This window comes from Gracilinanus agilis, chromosome 5, assembly GCF_016433145.1.
Source record: "Gracilinanus agilis isolate LMUSP501 chromosome 5, AgileGrace, whole genome shotgun sequence".
NCBI classification, from domain to species: domain Eukaryota; kingdom Metazoa; phylum Chordata; class Mammalia; order Didelphimorphia; family Didelphidae; genus Gracilinanus; species Gracilinanus agilis.
The window spans coordinates 111,177,433-111,198,111 of NC_058134.1; the positions used below are offsets into that span (position 1 = coordinate 111,177,433).

The following is a 20,679-nucleotide window of genomic DNA, read 5'->3' on the forward strand; positions in this document are numbered from 1 at the left end:
TACAGGAAATCCATAATGATATTTAGGATCCCCAAAGACAAATTGGCCTGGGAAAAACTAGATTAATAGAGAAAGCCTATTATTGCCCTGACTGCCTCATATATAGCTAGATGAGTAGTTTGTTGAATTAGTCCATCAGGTTAATTGTGAACAATATAATTGTCTCTTTGTGCACCTGACTCTAGACCAGAGTTTCTTAACCTGGAGTCCTTGAACTTCTTTTTAAAAAAATATTTTGGTAACTATGTTTCAGCATAATTAGAACAACCAATTAGTTTGTTTTATGCATCTAAAAACATTTGTGGAATGGTCCATAGGCTTTACCAGATTGCCAAAGGCTTCCATCCACAAAAATGGTTAAGAATTCCTATTCTAGATCAGAAGTTAAACTCTGATTCTTTACAGGCTTCTGCAAAGGACAGAGACTATTAGAGGACACAAATTTTCTTTTCTTATCATTATTTTATTTAATTAATTAATTTGGGTAATTTTTCCATGGTTATAAGATTCATGATCTTTCCCTTCTCTCCCCCCACCTCCCTTCCATAGCTGACGTGCAATTCCACTGGGTTTTACGTGTGTCATTGTTCAAGACCTGTTTCCATATTATTGATATTTGCTCTAAGGTGATTAGAGTCTATATTCCCAGTCATATTCCCATCAACCCATGTGATCAATCATATGTTTTTCTTCTGTGTTTCTGCTTCCACAGTTCTTTCTCTGGATGTGGATAGCATTCTTTCTCATAAGTCCCTCAGAACTGTCCTGTGTCATTGCATTGCTGCTAGTAGAGAAGTCCCTTACATTTGATTTTACCACAGTGTATCCATCTGTGTACAATGTTCTCCTGGTTCTGCTCCTTTCACTCTGCATCAATTCCTGGAGGTCTGTCCAGTTCACATGGAATTCCTCCAGTTTATTATTTCTTTTAGCATAATAGTATTTCATCATCAACAGATAACACAATTTTTTAGCCAATTATGATAATCACTTTTCCTAGGAAGATTTCTCCCTTCATGCTTTTACCTTTTCACACTAGATTATTGTCACATTAGTAGCTGTTTAAATATATTTAAAGGTCACACATTAATACTTATTGGTGGGGGATCTATGCTGTCATCCAGTCTTCTAGATTTATTTGGGCAGAATATATATTTATTTTTTTGGGACGGAAACTGTGCAGGCCAGAGAAAGGGGAAAGATGGGCTGAGGTTTACCAATAAGTGCCTGTTCAGTTAAGAATTAATCTAAAAGCCAGGTAAGTTATGAGTCTGGAGAAGCCATGATATTAAGAAGGCCCAATGGAGGCTTAGGTCATGGCATCATCTACAGTCCTGTTCTAGTGGATAATCTAGGACAAGATAAATTTGTCAAATGATTGAAGACTAAACTTTCCTGTGACTCAAAGGAGAGTCAGAAAAGTAGTGAGAAAAAAGGCACAAGAAAAGAATTAGAGCCCAGATGAATATAGGCTTTGGTTGACTTTATACTTGACGGGAGAATTATTTTTTGTGTCAAGGGAAAAGTCATAGCCCCATCCTTCCTTCTTTGGGGCATTCAACATGGTGGCTACTATCTATAACTTTTAATTGTAATGACCATTTTAACTTTAAACTGACTTTTTTTTCTGTCTAAAGAAATGATCCAGACAAACCTATTTTATCATACTAAACGGGAAGTCCGAAGGCGGCCTAAATTTGTGTCCTCTGTGACTGTGTATTGGACTAAAAAACAAAGAGAGTAAGTATTCTGATCGAATACCCTTGTAGGTACCAGGGACATAAATCAGTTCTCTCATAAAATATGCCATAAAAACTCAGTCAGATGTGTGATAACTCTAAGCAAGGTGGAAATTTATTGTCATTTTATCTTCATCACATGTTTATTCTATTTGCCTATTTCATGACACTATTTAAGACTTTGGAGTTACTGGGGGAAAAAAAGTTATTTCCTGCCTTTAAGGAATTTACACTCTTTTTTTTAATGTTTTTTTAAACCCTTAACTGCTGTGTATTGTCTCATAGGTGGAAGAGTGGTAAGGGTAGGCAAAGGGGGTCAAGTGACTTGCCCAGGGTCACACAGCTGGGAAGTGTCTGAGGCCAGCTTTGAACCTAGGACCTCTGTCTCTAGGCCTGACTCTCAATCCACTGAGCTACCCAGCTGCCCCCAATTTATACTCTTTTTGAGGAAATGTGTATATAGAAAATTAAGTTTAAAATATCTTCAAAACACAATGTGATTTCTAGGGTTAGGGCACTAGCAAGTAAAAGGTGAGATTTCCAGAGCTATGAAGGAATTTAGGGATTGTATGAAGTATTTGTAAAGAGGAGAGTGCATTTGAGGTAGAGGGGATAGTATGTTCAAAGACACAAAAATGAGAATTGGAGTGTCCTATAGGAGGAACAATATATACTTGTGTTGAGTTGGAATGGAAAATAATAAGTTATGATCTTGGAGACATTATTATTTCAAATTTTGTTTTATTGTCATACAAAACACACTTTTTAAGATCAAACTCATGTAACAAAACCCTAAAATAAAACCATAAATACACTGTGGAGACAAATTATAAAGGGCTTTGTGTTTTAACCTACATGTGTGAAGGAACCACTAGAGTGTCTTGAAAAGGGGAATGATAGGATCAGACCCTTGCTTTTGGAATATTAATATTCCTAACATAGTTGTGTGGAGAATAGATTGGAGAGAAACTAAAAACAAGGAAATCTGTTTAGGAGACCACTGCAATAGGCTTGGTGAAAAATGTTGAAATCCGGAACTCCTGGGAGCCGATGATACCATTTGTGTGTGTTTGCATGTGTCATGAAATGAGGTACTGGTTGTGTACATGTTGGATGTATGTATGTATGTGCTTGTTATGAAATGAGGTGCCACATGTTATGAAATGAGGTGCCTCAGTTCATAACATACAGATATAGTTAATATATATGTATATGGTACCTCCTTTCATAACATAAATATTATATGTCGATGCGAACACACCATACATACTTAAATGGTACCCCATTCCATAACTTACCCGCATAAATGTTCGATGAGTCCATTAAAAAAAGAATAGGAAGTCAGTTTTTTCTCTTGGGAAACCTCAAAAGAGGTAAAATTTCAAGGATTAAGGTGAATACGACATGGACTAATCGGTTCTTATATTTTCTTATATTCAGCCCTCAGCCAGATCAGAGCAAGACAGTTTCCATAGAATTTCCTTCATACTGGGACCACATGGCTCTGCCAAAAGTAGGATATAAGGTATGATTTTTTTTTGTTATTGCTTTTATGCATGAATTAATCAGAAAGGCCTTTGGAATTGCTGTGGACTGTTTGGAACTATGAAATATGTCTGGCTTGCCTGCTTTTTTCCCTAGTGTTACCCATCAGGAATTTTTTCTGAAAAAATTTACTATCATTTAAATGGTGCTTCTGCAAATCTCATGATTACAGAAAGATGTAGTAGTAAGAATTATTTGTATAAGTATTTGGGAATACTTTCTTTGTTTGCTTGTTTGTTTTTAATTTTATTTATTCATTTTTAATATTCTTTTAATATTTTTAGTTCCAAATTCTTTCTCCTTTCCACCCATCCCTTAGGAAGACAAACAATATAATGTCGATTATACATGTGTAATCATGCAAAATATTTATATATTAACCATATTTTCTTAAAAAGCAAAAAAAATTAAAGCAAGAAAATTATACTTCAATTTGCACTTAGAGTTTATTGGTTTTCTCTCTGGAAGTAGATAGTTCTTTGGAATTGTCTCAAATCATTTTTATTTACTCTAGAGTGTTTTTTAGTTGATCATTATTACAACATCGATGTTACTTTGCACAATTATCTCCTGGTTTTTCTCACTTCACTTTGCTTCAGTTTACAAAAGTTTTGTCATTTTTTTTCTCGATCCACTTCCTATGGCATTTCTTATAACACAGTAGTAGTCTATCACAACCATATGCCACAACTTGTTCAGACATTTCTCAACTAATTAACATCCCCATAATTTCAAATTCTTTGGTGCCATAAAAAAGGTGCTAGATATTTTTGTACATATGGGTCCTTTATTTTTTCCTTTGAACTCTTTGGGGGTACAGACCTAGTAGTTAACTGTATCAAAGAGCATGCGCATTCCTTTAGCCATAGTTACCAATTCACCATTCCACCAACAATTCATTAATGTACCTATTTTCCCTCATTTTCTCCAGCATTTGTCATTTCTGATAAATGTAAAGTGATACCTCAGAGTTTGTAAAATTTGCCTTTCGCTAGTCAATAGTAATTTAGAGCATTTTTTCATAGGATTATAGAGAACTTTGATTTCTCCTAAAAAATTCTTGTTCATATCCTTTCACCATTATCAATTGCAGGTTGGCTCTTAATTTTATAATTTATTATTTATAAATTTGACTCTTTTTCCTATATATTGTGAAATACTATTATGGAAACCTGCTGTATAAATTTTGAATATTTCTTCATTGTCTATCAAACTTATTAGAAAAATGTAGTTTCCCTTATTATCTCTTATCTTTTATCAGGTCTATTTTTGCTTTGTTTGAGATAATGTTTGATACTTCTGTGTTTTTTAGTTTAGCTGGAGCATAAAACGATTCTATTCTAGCATGTATGTGTCTTTCTTTTTCAAGTGTGTTTCTTATACACAGTTTTTTTGTTCAATCTTGGTTTCTAATTCATTCAGTTATCTACTTTTATCTTTTTTATAGGTTAGCTCATCCCATTCCCTTTCACAGTTATGATTACTGTATATTTTCTTCTGCTTATCCTTCTCTCTCTCTTTTTTCTTTCTTCAAACATTTGTTATGCTTCTGACACCTGCCTCCTTTAATCCACTTTTCATTTTGTCATAGTTCATCTCTTCTCTATATTTCTTATTTCCTTTCCCTCTTACTTCCCTGTTGGTAAAATAGATTTCTGTATCCACCATAGTATGTATACATATTCTTCCCTTTTTGAACTAATTCTGTTGAGAGTGGTTCAAGTATTGCCCACCATCTTCCTCTCCCCTCTTCATTCTACACCTCTTTTATGTGAGAAAATTTCCTTTATACTACCTATCCCTTCCCCATTTTCCCAATAAATCCCTCTTTCTCATTCCTTCCTCTTTTTTTTTAAGATCATCCCACAATAATCAACTCACACTTGTTCCCTCTGTTAATGTAGACTCTCCTAATTGACCTAATAATGATATCGTTCTTAGGAGCTACCTCTATCATCTTCCCATATAGGAATGTAAACATTTTGCCTTTATTGAGTTATTTTGATTACTCTTTCATGTTTACCCATTTTGGGGCTTCATTTGAGTCTCCTTTTTGATTGTCACATTTTCTATTCAACTCTGATCTTTTCATTTGGAATGATTGAAACTCCTTTATTTCATTAAATCCCCATTTTTTCCTTTGAAGGATTATACTCAGTTTTTCTGGGAATGTTATTCTTGATTGTAATTCCAGCTTCTTTGTTGTCTGGATTATCATATTCCAAGTCTTTCATTTTAATGTGGAAGCTGCTAAATCTTGCGTTATTCTGACTGGAGTTACACGATATATGAATTATTTCTTTCTGGATGCTTGCAGTATTTTCTTCTTGACCTGGGAGAACTGGAATTCGGCTATAATATTCTTTGGAGTTTTCATTTGGGTATCTTGTTCAGGTGGTCATTGGTGGATTGTTTTAACTTCTGTTTTACTTTATGGATCTAATATATCAGAGAAATTTCCCTTGATACTTCTTAAACTACTTATAGGTTCTTTTTAATCATGACTTTCAGGTAGTCTGGTAATTCTTAAATAATCTCTTATTCTATTTCCCAGGTCAATTATTATCTAATTTTTAAAAAAATTGTTTACTTCATTGAACTTTTGTGCCTCTTTTTACATTTGGCCAATTCTATTTTTTAAGTTCTTTCCTTCAGTTAGTTTTTGTTATTCTCTTTTCATAATTTTTTGCATCATTCTCATTTCTTTTCCCAATTTTTTCTCTCCCCACTATTATCTCCTTCTTTGATTTCTTCATGAATCAGCACTCTTCTTTGTTGCTTTGCTTTTTACCTGTTTTCTCTTTGTCTATTTCTAAGTTAATATGTCTTGGTCTTCCCTATCACCTCAGTAGTTTTTTGTGGTCAAATCCTTTTTTTGTTATTTACTTATTTTTTCAGCCTGTTTCGTAACTTTATATTTCATGCTCAAGTTTTACTGTCATTCCCTGCAGGTGGAGAGGCAGCATGCCAAATTTTTTTCTTTTGTGAGGTTGTTATTTCCAGAACTACTTCTAGAGGTTTGTAGGTTTTTGCTTGCAAGGTATTGTGTTCTTGGGAGAGATGTGGTCTCTGTTCTTCTGGTCTATACTCTGGTCTTTACCCAGGAAGGCCCTCTTCCCTCCTGTAGATGCAAGCATCAGTGCTCCTCTCTGCCCTCTACCAGAATTATTTATGGGTAATGAAGGTATTAAACAGTGCCAGCAAAGAGTTTCTTATAATCTCTTTCTGATCTCTTGTACAACACTCTCACCATCTCTGGCCTGAAAGCTCCTGAAGATGCTGCAGTTGCTTTTGCAGCTGTTGTTGTGGCTGCCTCCAGCGTCTACCACTAGTTTTCCTGCTGTGTGGCAGGCCTGCCCCATTCATCGTATTTACAGACCTCCTAAGTTGTCTTAGGCAGGAAAAGTGTCTTCCTTTGCCATTTTGTTGGCAATCTTTTAGCCTTTATTTTAGAGTTGTTTGGATGGGAATATTAGGAGAGTTTAGCTCAGTCCTGGTCTGTACTCTACCATCTTGGCTCCATTTCTCTTGGGAGTAATTGTATTTATTTTTTCCCCTGTTCATGCTTGGACCTCTCAAGTTCAAGGTATTCTGCATATTTGCATCTGTTCAAAATAGAATTAGTTGTCCTCCCTCCATTCCCCTCATAAGAGAACTTTTGTTCAGAACATTTAACCAAACAGGTTTTAAGGATTGTGCTAGGCATTATCCTCTCTGACCAACTTCATTTCTTAATCCCAGATTCCATTTCCTAGGTTGCTATGATCAGAAAGCCTCTCCTTGATAAGGGCAGGCTGACATAGTCACATGCCATAATCACAGATCCTGTATAAAGCCAGGAAAAGTATTCTATATGAAGTCCTCTTTTAAATTTATTTAAAAAACAAAAAAGAAAAAACCCTACTACAATAGCAGATTTGACAATGAAGATAACATTTACCACAATCGATTCCTGCATGATTTTAATTTCTTCTATTGAGTCTCTATTATTCTATTTATTATAATTATAAAATGTATTATACATTTATAAATATTTTAACAAAATCTGTTTTTCTAGCTAAGTCCCAGTCTATTGTCTCAGACAGTTTGGTTACAAGTGAAACTTGAGCCAAAGCAAAAGTTAAAAGGAAGAAAGTATGATCTTTTTTCCTCTGATTTTCTAGCCAATTCTAACCCATTTTCCTATCTTCATCATGTCTATCTTAAAATGGCAAAAAAGAAGCAAAAAGCTCTTGGCTTTGAGCCTACATTTTGGTCAACAGACAATCCTCACTTTCTCTCTAAATATTTCCCAAGGAAAAATATTTGCGGTTTGGACAAATTACATGATGGGCTGTAGAGTTGAATGTGGTAAATATATATTATAAGAAACAATAAGCTGACATGTAGTGCGTCATCCCAACTTCACATGCATGGAGCTACCTAATATATGTCATCCACCTGAGAAATTAGATGCATCTAATATTAGATCTCGAAGCAAACCTTGTCCAAAGTACACAATCACTGGAATATATTACTGTCAGAATAATGACATGTTACCCATTGAATATACGCCTCACTTATGAAATTACATGCAATAATAAAATACATATTCATGTGCACAAACATACCCATATGCTCATGTAGCAAGTAATTGTACATGCCTGATATTACATTGGGGCAGCACGTGGTACAGTGCATAGAATACTAGGCCTACGTCTTTCTGAGTTTAAATCTGACCTCAGTCACTTGCTCGCTGTGTTACCCTGGTAAAGTCACTTAATCCTCTTTGCCTCAGTTTCCTCATCTGTGAAATGCGCTGGAGAAAGAAATGACAAATCATTTCAGTGTCTTTGCCACAAATCCCCAAATGGGGTCACAAAGAATTGGATATAACTGAAAAATGACCGAAGAACAAATATCATATTACCGTTTATAGCAAAGAATTATTGGATAATATAACATTGTATAGAAAGCCATTGATGCTGTAAACCACATAGTTACTTCTATAGTTACATACAAGCCGTCCCCGTGCAGTCCAACATTGGCACTGTTGGGAACACTAATGACCACATTCCCTCTTTATATGTCATACTTAATCTTGGCCATTGCCTCAGTAGTCCTGATGATTGGGTGATACTGTTTGTTGTCTAACATCAGTTCTCTAAAGTCTCTGACAAACCTGTGGGTGACGATGGGTCAGGATTCTCCTTGAATATCCTTTTCCTATTCCCTCTTCGGGGCATGGTCTGTTTTTGGGTGACTTCTGGAGTTTCTACATATTTCAGGAAAGCTCCTGGCAAGAGCCTGCACCCTGTCTGCATCTTCATTGGCACCAAGAATTGGTGCTCCCTTTGGCTCAGCTCTCCTCTGAATCAAAGTAGGGATTTTCCTGGGACCATGACCAAATCACTTTGATTTCCCAGCCACCATTTCCCACTTTGATCAATGGGAGAGTTACATCTCCAATGGATTATTTAGATGTAAACTACTTCTATAAGATTTTTATCAGTCATTTTCAGTAGTGCATAAATTTTTTCATATAAGTTTGGAATAGGCTTTAATACATCAAGTAAGGCAATGTCTAAAAATCATAATGAGATAAGACTGATAAAGCTCCTTTCCCATGGGTGGGTGACAGGCTTTTTCCTGTAGCCAAGTAAACGAAGAGTTACCTCAGAGGTCGCCTGAAATGCATAGTTTGTTTCTGCTCCAACTTGGTGGATCTTAATGTAGGTTTTTCCTACAGTTTCTCCTGACCAGATAATGTAGGAATAATAAGATTGATTAATCTTAATGCCATAGTTAGAGTGGTTAAAGAAATCTACCTCAATTTGAAGGGTGGAGATATACTCACTTATGGCTTGATCCAACTTCTCAATTTTAAGTGAAAGATTAAAACTCCTCAGAATGCTCACCATGGACTGATTGAGAGAGGAGATTTACATGTCCCTGAGGTAACTGAGAAAAGTAATTGAACATAATATCATGAACAAAAATCCAAAACATGATCATCACGTTTCCTCATATCCTAAAATAACCTAGTCCCAATATCCTTTTTTTTTTTTTAAACCTTTGTACTTGGGTGTATTGTCTCATAGGTGGAAGAGTGGTAAGGGTGGGCAATGGGGGTCAAGTGACTTGCCCAGGGTCACACAGCTGGGAAGTGGCTGAGGCCTGGTTTGAACCTAGGACCTCCTGTCTCTAGGCCTGACTCTCACTCCACTGAGCTACCCAGCTGCCCCCAATATCCTTTTAATCAGCCATTTCATCTTGAGTCCCAGATGGCCCAGATAGTTGTCTGGACCCTGGAAATAGCTTCTTTTGGACATTCTGGAATAGGTCTTACTCTTGGTACAGGTCTGAGGAAGTCTCCTCCTTGAAGATCTTTTTCTCTAATTTCAAGTTACTTGTTGAGATTACAGAAATACAATTTAGTACAATCCTCTAAATTTGGTTTTGCAATATCTTGTTCATGTGGTGAAAAAAAATTGTTTGATGAGCTTTATGTTTATGTTCTTCAATAGAAATAAAAGAGTTTTATCAAAGTAAGAACCCATAAGTCACCTAAAGCTTCAGAGATTTTCAATTATTACATACTACTTACTTTTCCCATTTTTACCTAAATCTTGTATCAGATACAGATACTGCCACCAACAAGTTAAAGGAAAAGTCTTAGAATCTGACTTGTAAAATAGGTCCTTTAGTTTTTATTTAAATTATTTTTAATAATAATAATATCTTTATATATTATTTATAATCTTTAAATTATCAGGCATATTTCAAGTAGGGAAAAGATTATTTAAAATTTCATTACAATTATTAATGAAATTCTATCTGTAAAATTCTTGATCCAAATTTTTAAAATTTATCTGATTAAAAACAGTTTGAAACCAATTCTATACATTTGTATATTCTGGTTTTTAGAAAGATATAAGTCTAATTCTATTATTTTCTCTAATTTTTCTACTTCATTCTATTAGAAAACTTTTACCTTTTTGGCTTAATAGAAAACTTTTTCTCCTTATGAGGAAGTTTTCCCCATATTATAACTACTAGTGAGAGCATAGGAACATGGTTGTCACAACATCAGGACTTTTCCTCCAAACCTAAGCCTAAGGTCACAGAATGACTTAACATGGCAGGATAAAGCATCCTTTGTTTTGTTTGTTATGAGGTTAAGAATCATACTCAGCATTTTGCAACAGCCAAAGATAGCAAAGTTTCATATTATTCAAAGTGTTGATCATAATTAGATTGAGGATTGACTAGTTGGGAAACATTTCTGATCAAAAGCAAAAAGGACAGTGCGGAAACTGAGTCAAGAGATCAGATTTGAGCTCAGCTTTTCCTGATACTTGAAGTTTTTCAAGCCTATCGCCTTAATATTAAATAACAAATGCATTTTGCATTAAATTCTGATTTGCCACAGTTATCCTAATATAAAAACTTAACTCACTTTAAATGAGACTAGAATAAATTCAGTTGTATCTGGATCTATATAAGTGCTATCCAAGGTAAAAGGGGTATGGGGTGCTTAGCTAACAATTAGTTCAGTTTAAGTTATGACTGGTATTTTGGCCTCTGTTCCCGCAACCCCAAGTATAAAGATGGCATAAAGCATGGAAATCAAATGTATGTTTGAAGTAAAGTAAATGTAGGTTTGAAGTAAAGAATAAGGACCTTTTTACCAGAGTTAAAGAAACAGGTGGCCAAGGATTGCTGATCTTGAGTCTCTTTTCATTTAACTGAGTGAGTCCAGGGACTTATCAGGGGTTGTGTCCTCTCTTGGGCTAATGCCAGTCATAACATCATGACAGCTGGTTCTTTGTGGGGCCCCCTGTGATAATCTGGAGGGTGTCACCCTCTTGTGTGGCCTCTCACTCAAGATTCCTGAAAACTCTTAAAAGTATGCTTCCTTTTTATTATCACACACACACACACACACACACACACACACACACACACACACACACACACACACACACCCCTCTCTCACATTGCCCCCTCCCTTTTCTTTTATAAATTTCCTTTTCCTGTTCTTAATTTCTTCTCTGTCTTCATCCTCCTCCTTCACAAGAGTCGTCCAAATCTTTACTTCCTTAACCTTATCTTTTTTCTCTCTGTTTATTCCCTAGAAAAATTGTTGAGTGCCATGGTTTTGTTTCTGAGAAATCTGGATAATATGGACATAATGAGGGACAGTCTCAGTTTGAAAATTCTTCCCAAAATTCAATTTTTTAGATCTTTAACTCGGCTTTGAGAATGAGCAGTTGATGATAATCAAAGGTTTTGTATTCAATCTGGTCAAATTTTTCTCCCACAGTTGTCTATAAGTACAGTACAGTCCTTGCTGAGCTTTATTGCTTGAATTTTGGATCTTCTCAGTTGAATTGGCTGTTTTCTTTTGCCCCAAGCCTTCAGAGCTTGCCTAAGTTGGAGGTTTACTCTGGCCAGATACCTTAATAACATGCTATCCTATTGACCTCCTTTTGCTTCATGTATAGCTTTCATTTTTCTTTTTGCACCAATGAAAGAGAGAATTAGTTTTGGTCTTAGAACCTATTTCTCCTTATCTGTTGAGGGTTTGGGGAGTTTAATTCTCCAACATTTCATGCCTGACTAGTGCCCCCTAAGAGACTCCACTCTGACCATTGATCCACTGTGAGATCAGACTAAAATCTGAGTGCTGGCTGGGAAGTCAGAGTAGGCTCACTCAGTGATTGCCATCTGAGGGAATGATCCCAGTGGCCAAGATTGTTAAAAGCTTGGTTTGCCTTATTCAAAAAGGCAAAACTTGGGAAAAGAAAGGTAAAAAAAAATTTTTATAGCATACCTAGTGTTACAGATAAAATTTAAAGATATTAGGGTTTTATTAACAGTCATATTGATAATTAAAAAGAACCATGTGCCTGCTAAGATCTGATTCAAATTACCCACCATACCTTCCCCTTGGCTGCTTCCTAGCAAAAAGAGCATACCAACAATTTCTCTCTATTTAAGCTTCTCTTTACATTGGCTCACATCACCAAGTAGGAAAGAAGCCCGTTGAATCATGGGAAATGTAGTTTGAAATGAGATCCAAATGTCCGCAGGAAGTTTAGACCAGAGACCTCAAAATAAGTTCGAGGGTTCCCAAATTTTCAGAATCACATTAGGCAGTAGGCTGGGTGCTATCAGCTAAATTTTGAGTGGTGCTGCTTTTATAGACAGGAGTAAAATAACTTCCATAAAGGGTCCCAGATAAATGTGATTGGTGCACCATTCAGATCACCATCTCCTGAAGGCATCCAGCATCTAAAAGGTTTAACATGCAGACCCTCAGAATGATTCTGGATGACTTCACACACCAGGACATTCTGATCAATTTCCCAGAAAACAACAGATAGTTCTGATATATTTCTTTTAATATTTTTTTATTTCATTAACTCTCCAGGTATTTGTGATATATTTGTTTTAATATTTATTGTTATGTGAAGTTATTGCTATCTGTTTAACTCATGCTAATTAATTTTAAGGGAAGTTTAGTTTTTCAATAAGGCTTACCACTGACTGTTCTAAGTAATCATTCATCTAATTTGTCTTTCAACTCTGTCTTTTCCTTTTATCATTTGTTATAACTTTGTTTCATGTTCAACTGTAAAGAATTGTTGACTCAGTCTGAGTCTTCTTGAGGGTTATAAAATATAGTTCTAGATTTATACAGCTAAGGTAGTCTCATCCCTAGAAATTGGCACAATTCTCATAGATTTGCCTTGCAAAGTTAACTTAAAGCAGAACAAAAGCCAAGAGAAGAGGCAAGATAATTATTTTTTATCTTTCTGTCTTTTTCTTGCCTTTATTATGCATATCTGTCAGTAGCAACAGCAACAAAAAAATAACCTAACCAAATAGCTCTGGTTAGGCCTCTAGTATTTAATAAATTTAAAAGCTTTAGAAATTGGCTTATATTTATTTTTGGAAAGTCATATGTTGTAGAGTATAAAACCCGTCTAGGTATTTCATCCAGTATTATGCCAGAAACATCCCTCTTGCCCCATGGTGGCAAGATCTTTGCATGTCAGAGTATCTGACACCTTTTGCTTCTTACCTGCTTTAGATTCCTTCATCTTCTGCAGCATGTGAAAGAAATTGTTCTCTGGTCGAAAATACTCATGTGAAATCAAGAAGTAAACGAACACATGGAAAGATAGAGAAGCTGGTCTCAATGTGGGAAAATCTTCAGGTTGCAGATTTCCATAAAGAAGAAAATAATAAAGTATCAGGAGAAGCAGAAACTACTGATAGTGACAACTCAGAAAGTGAAAATGATTTTAATACATTCCATGCAACGAAAGTTGAGTTAAGTGAGTTTTGAGGATTTTCTTCCCTTTCTTTCTTCCTGTCTGCTTTTCTGAAATTCATTGCTTCTTGTTTCAGAGAGAATAGGCCCAATGTTCCTATGGTTTTATTTGTTTGTAACTGTAATGTGACCTGTTTTTTGCCAAGTTTCTGCCTGTTTACCATTAAGTGAAAAAAAAAAAAAAAAAAAAGAATACACCAGAAGCCAAAATGAGATCCTGTATCTGTGTTTTTAGTGGCTAGTTATTATATCTGAAGAAAAAAATAAAAGTTTTCTTTTGTATATATAACTAGCAATTTTTAAGTCTTGTTTGAATAAACTATACTTTCAAGATTCATTTCCCTAACATGATTATTTTGTGAGCAAGTCAGCTTATTCATAAGATGTCTTTACATTCCCAAACTAATTATGGCAGTTGTATGGTATTTTATGTCTACATTGCAACATTTGAAGCACTACATGTGGACCCTGCATTATAAACAGTGTACATCAGCTCAGACATGCTACCTGTCTTAAGCTTACTGAATGGTGTTGTGTCAGTATATTAATTGTGCTATTATATTAATTATTCAGAGAGGGAGGGTAATATCTAAACTGTCCACCTGTCACTCTTTTCAAATCACCAGCCCAGTGGTCTCTTTAGAATCTCTTAAACATGCATCAGAGAGTTCTCACTGCCTGAGAATTGTAAAATGCCAACTGGTGGAGTTCAGAGTTTTAGCCTAAGGGATCATATGAAATATTGCTCAGAAATATATTTAAAAAAATAAATATTTGGTTCTATTCCTACTTTACACTTTGAATTTTTCTTCTCTGTCCAAAGATCTTCCACATTTACAGAACACAAACAATTAATGTGCCATGTGGACTAATGTAGTTCATAAATCACCTCACATTCATACAGTGGGTGGGGTACTTGGGAGGAGATTGAGGAAAATAGTTGGGGTAGAGATCCTTTCATCTTAATTTTTTCTGGCTCCTCAACCAATGGGATTGTCAGTAACTGGTAGTCCCTATGATTACCACTCACCTATACTACATTGCATCCCCACCATCTCTATCCCCAGACTGGGTCGATTTGGGAAGCACTGGTCTATGCATGTGAACAGCTCCTTCTCCTGTGGATCTGACTATTAATGGACAAAGCCTTGGTCCAAGGTGACTCTGTGACAGCAGCTGCTATCCACCCCATGTTAATCTGAAATACTACAGCCTGTCCTGAAGATTCTTTCCTCTAGTTGTCTTAAATGGCCTATAAGGAGTCTCTTTCAATAGTGAAGGAAGAATAACAGGAAACTCCAGACTAGTTGGTCTGGGAATAGGGGAAAGTGGTGAAAAACCAAAACTTCTATCTTTTAATAAATGATGTTATCACCACATAGCACCTACAGGGAAAAATAACATTTTGAGTTGTCTTAATCTTTAACAAATACATTTTTTAGACCCCAAGTTAAGAACTCCTCATTTAGATAGATAAGATTCCCATAGAAGGGATCCAAGTTATCCACGTGATGAGTCTACCATGCTATACTACGATTTGTGATCTTAAAAAGAATTTTTACATTTTTATTCTTCCCCAAAAGAGATTTCTGTTTTATTCCCTTGTGACTTCACATTTCTCCAATGTTTTACATTTAAAAATTTTAATATATCTGATTGTCTTTTTTGAAAAATGGAATGATTGAGCCTCAATAAAATTTAGGTGTTTTACAGGATGTTGTAGATGATTGCCTGCTAAAATATACAAAAACCTAGATCCCCCGTAAACATTCTAGTAAGACTTAGAAATGTATGAGTCTAAAAGGAAATAAGAAAAATCATCTATAGATTCCTAAGATCCCTGAGATATGGAAGCCAAGATAGGTGAAAAGCAAAGTTCCATGCAGTGCTAAGGTACTCTGGGATGGGTGCAGTATTATATTGGGAGTCTTGAGAGCAGTGATGAAAGAAAAGTCCCAGGCAAAGAACAGCCCAGGTTATCCTTTTAATTTGTCAATGCTGGATCCCATCACAAGGAAGCAACCCTGAAGAACCCCAGCTGCAGTCTGGCAGGGCACCAGTGGTCTTGAGTCCAGTGCTGGATGTAATGGGGATAATTTGAGGAAAGGTATGTGGTATAAGGGAATTTGAAAGGAGAGTTGTCAGAGACTTGCTAAATGAGTAATCTAGGTTCCAGGTAGGCTGGGATTAAGGAGATTCAGAATATAATAGGGCTGAAGTCAGGAGTATAACACAGAAGGGGAAACAGAGATCTTCAGGGAGAGGAGAAATTAAACTAAATAGACAAACAGCAGGCTTTACAGACTGGGACTTAGACTCAAACACAGGCTGAGGGAAATAGACTAAACTGAAATTAACAACAGGCTTAGTTAATTTCACAGGAAGGGACTTGTTTTGAAGTAACACCTTCCTCCAAGATGGATACCCGGCTTCCCTTCAAGCCCAGAGTATGTTGGTTCTTTCCCTCTTCTTCCCTCTCTTGATAACTAACAGACAAATTATACTAACAGGTCTGTTGAAACACAAAAGGGTTTATTATCTTTAAAGGATGATTTATCAAGAAAGTGGATCAAAGGAAAGCCCTAACAGTGGTCTCAGGAACCTCAGGTGGGGGAAGGGTGGCAAAGATGGAGTCTGAGTAAGGACCAGTCTTTTACTCAGCTTACAAATGCTATTGCTATCTAAAGGGAATAAATGATGATTGACTAGTTTCTCTATATCTAATATAGTCAAATAAACAATTAACCCTACACAGATTTTGAACTCCTCTCTAATCACTCTCCTTATTAACTTCACAGACATATAAGGTAAGGGAGCGAAGGTAGGAAATAATATTAGGGAAGGAAGATATAAAGGGTTTATCCAAAATAATAATTTCTTAAGTAAATATATCAAAGCTAGGCTAAATTTCAATACTATAGCTAGGTAATGAGGCAGCTCGGCTGATCAGACTCCCTCCCTCCACGGGAGACCCTCATCAACTGTCTTTTCCTCAAGATTCCAAACCCTAACCGATTTAGAACTCAGCCAAAGCTAGAAAAAACTATATGACCCCCCACTCTCTATACTACATGGATGAAAGGCCTTCAGCAAAGGTCAGATCAAAGCATCCCCCAAACCTGGGGAGAGAGCCCAATGCATGGAAGTAGCTTGAGCCCCACAGCTAAAGGGAAAGGACCCCAGGTAGAGCTGGAGATCTGTGGCAAGAAGCAACCCACGTCCTTAAAGAAAGGACCTAATCTAGGTCACCAAATACAGGACCAGGCAATCCCTTCCCATGCATATTTCAAATGTGGTCCTTGATCCTCCAACCTAAAGACTAAGGTTGACAAGATTAGCAAACCAAGGAAAGTTCCCAATACCAAGAGGAAATATTTGGGTTTGTGAGATGCCCAGGTAGTAATCCTGCAGGAGAATAACAACCCCACAGCACAAATTAAGCCTCAGAGAAAAAAATGTTCCTGACTACAAGGATTACAAGAGTACCTGAAAGAAATGAAATAGTTGCAAAATGAAATAACTAAGTAGAAAAGAATGACAAGGAAATTAAGATCTTAGAAAAAAATAGTGAAGAACTTTAGCCAAGAACTACATCCTCTTAAAATTGGCATGGACCAAATCATGAAGTCTAGAACTTACAAGTCATCAAAAAAATGCCATTTCAGCCTGAAAGAAAGAACCCAAGAACAAAGTGGCTGCAGTAGATCACACAAGTCTTGGGTAACAGTAGTGATTCAGAAGAGAACTTGGAATATAATATTCCAAAAGTAAAAATATAGAGGATAATCTACCTGCAAAACTATGTAATACAGTGGAAAAAATGAATCTTAATGAAATAGAAAATTTCAAAGAATTCCTAATTAAAAAGCCCAAAGCCAAGAATATATTTTGAAATGAGAATGCGGGAACCAAGAAAAAAAGAAAGGTACATGTATTTGTTAAATTGGAAGGGAATATATGGAGATAAATTCTTTGTAAATAAAGGTGAAATAAGAAACAAATGTTTTCTCAGAACTCTACTATCTTTAACCCTTCTATAGAAAAGTTAAAGTGACAAGAGGGCTAATGGGTAGCTTTGTTTTGTTTTTTTCTCTCAGAAAAACAACAACAAAAAAAGAATAAGGAACTATATGAGTAAGGAAAGGAATAAAGAGGAGATCACAATAACAGAAGATGTTTATCACATGAAGAGTATATAATGATGAAGGGACTGGTCAAGGGAATGAACATTCCATTAACTTCACTTTCATCTGAACTGGATAAAGGAAGATTGCTATATTAAACTCAGAAGGGAAATAGGGGTTAGGGACAAAGAGACAGGGTTTGAGAAGGAATGATGATAAGCAAGACATTTGAATTTTGGAGAAAGGGATATGAAAGGGGATTAAAAATGGAAAAAGGGTAAAAACCTGGGATCAGGGATGGGGCAAAGGAAACAGAAGAATTGCAGTGGAGAGGAAAGAGGCTATTTAATTATATCACAAGTATCTAATTCACTCTCTTATGACTTTACTTGTAAATATGGACATAAAGATAAAGAGAAGAAAATTTGTAAGAGGATAGGATGGAGGGAAATATATACGTAACATAACCCTAAATGTAAATGGGACACACTCATCCATAAAATGAAAAAAAAATAAAGCAGATGGATTAGAAATCAAAATCTTAACAATATGTTTAATAAGAAACATATTTGAAACAGTAACTTAAAGGTGCTAAAGAAAAATGTATTATGTTCCATCTGAACTAAATAACCAGGGGGTAGCAATCATGAATTCAGATATGGCTATATATAGTAAATATAGGTAAGATAAAAATAGACAGGAATATTACATTAGTATCAAAGGCACCAAAGATGAGAAGTTAATAATGTGTTACAGAAATATAAAATTTGTTAATCAAAAAAAGAGAACTAGACTTTAAATAATACCTACAATGTGCCAGGCACTGTGCTAAGCACTTCAAAATGTCTGGTTTGGTTCTCACAACAACCTTAAGAGATAGATACTGTTATCTCCCATTTTTCAGTTGAGGAAACTGAGGCAGGTGTTGTGACTGTCTTGAAAGTCACACAACTAGTGAGTGTCTCAGGCCAGATGTGAAATCAAATCTTTCTTTCTCCAGACCCAGTGCTCTACCCACTTTGTCACCTAGCCACCCCCTAGGCTCCCTGGATCACACAGTACACGGTGGGAGTAAAGACTAAGGAAACTGTTAAGGTAGGAAGGGGCTAGACCAGGGGTGGGCAACGTATAGCTCTTGAGCCATATCTGGCTCTTTTGAGTGCCAGATATGGCTCTTTCTGCAGGAGCCATAAAGTCAATTTTTTTTCAGGCGCTGTTACAGGAGCCGCACTGTGAGCACTGTACGGCTCTCACGAAATTACATTTTAAAAAATGTGGCGTTTATGGCTCTCACGGCCAAAAAGGTTGCCGACCCCTGGGCTAGACTATGAAGGCCTTTGAAAGACAAATGGATGGTTTTAGATCTGATCCTGATGGCACTAGGGAGCCATTAGAATTTCCTTTAAAAATATCTGTTTGACATTCAAGGATGAATTAGAGTGGTAAGAGACTTGAGATATTGCTACTTGCACTAGTCCAGGCATGAGTTGATGAGAACCTTCCTCAGGGTGGAGGCATGAATGAGAGATAGTACAAATATAGAAAGGAGAAACATTGGCAAGTGATTATTGGGGGTAGTGGGGTAAAAGAGAGTGATGAGTCAAAATTGAATCCTAGCTTGTGACTCTTAAGTGACTGGGGGAATAGTGGCACCCTCAACAGTCATAAGAAAGGGAGATGGGGGAAAGATGATTTAATTTTCAGTCTGCTGAGTTTAAGATGTCTACCATACATCCATTTGAGATGTCCAGTATGCAGCTGATAATGCAAGACTGGAGGTCAGGAGAGAGGTTAGGGCTGGGTATATAGATCTGAGAATCATCTGCAGAGCTAATCACTGAATACCGAAGGATTAATGAGTTCAGTGAAATAGGAAAGATTTCTCTCTAGAGAGTAGAAAGTCCAGCATAGAGAACTAGAGGGCACCATAGTTAGCAGGTATCATCTGGATGAAGGTCTGACAAAGGAAACCAAGAAGGTGGAGAGAGAACTAGGAGAGACGAATGGGGTAAAAGCCTTAAAAGAAGAGAGTGTCGAGGAGAAAAGGGTGATTGAGAGTGCCAAAGGCTACAGAGAGGTCCAGAAGGATGAGGACTGAGAAAAAGGTCTTCTTTTGGGGGATTAAGATCACTGGAGAAAAGGGGGGGATAGAACATGAATCACATAACCTTGGAAAAATACTTAAAAACAAACAAAAAGGATCCCTGGAGAAAGGAGGGTCAGCTGAAGATGGCAGAAGTTTCACTGCAGAGAATTAAGAGGAGGAGGGAAGGAAGTGGAGGCAGCCTTCTAAGGAGTTTAGTGACAAAAGCAGGGAAAGATATAGGAAAATAGCTAGCACAGAGGGGCTGACTAAGTGAAGGTTTTTTTAATTGGGAAAATGTTGGCATGCTTAGCAGTAAAGAAGCAGCTCAATGAGAGTGGTGATGATAGATTAGTTTTCTGGAGAAGACAGGATGGAATAGGATTGCTTGTACACATAGAGGGGTTCCCCTTGGCAATGAGAAGGAACATTTCTCATGAGGTGGAGTAAAAATAGAGATGGTAATGAAAGACTTCTGCGTGATGTGAGATGAAATGAGGAGAAAAGAAAGTTCTTAGTGAATGGCCTCAACTTTATTTTTCCAGTGAAACAGGAGAGAGGTGGAGTTGCGGGTAGAAAGTAGAGGAAGAGGGATCAGTGGAAGATTTCAGGGGGATTTGAGTCTCCTGTAGACGAATAGACAACCACTACAACCAAGACTTGTTAGTAGAAAATAAATAAGGATTGTATAAACTTCAGAACAAGATAGTTTATTGAATCATAGTGGCAGAGGGGGAGCCTGAAAGGTTAGGCAAATGGAATTAAGTGGCTTGCTCAGGTCAATCCCAAATCCTCCTGACTCCAGGTCTGGTGCCATCTAGCTTCCCCATGAATTTGGTCTTGATAACCTAATCTTTGGAGAGATAA

The 20,679-nt window shown here is 36.5% G+C and overlaps 1 protein-coding gene across 1 annotated transcript in view; it reads left to right on the plus strand.

The window, feature by feature from the left end:
• Positions 1 to 20,679, plus strand: part of ZC3HAV1 (zinc finger CCCH-type containing, antiviral 1) — a 118,844-nt gene that overhangs the window by 76,188 nt on the left and 21,977 nt on the right. Inside the window, exons 10-11 of the mRNA XM_044679009.1 lie at positions 1,638 to 1,740; positions 3,180 to 3,264. Of these exons, the coding sequence (XP_044534944.1) occupies positions 1,638 to 1,740; positions 3,180 to 3,264 (188 nt within the window). The remainder of the gene's footprint in view (positions 1 to 1,637; positions 1,741 to 3,179; positions 3,265 to 20,679) is intronic.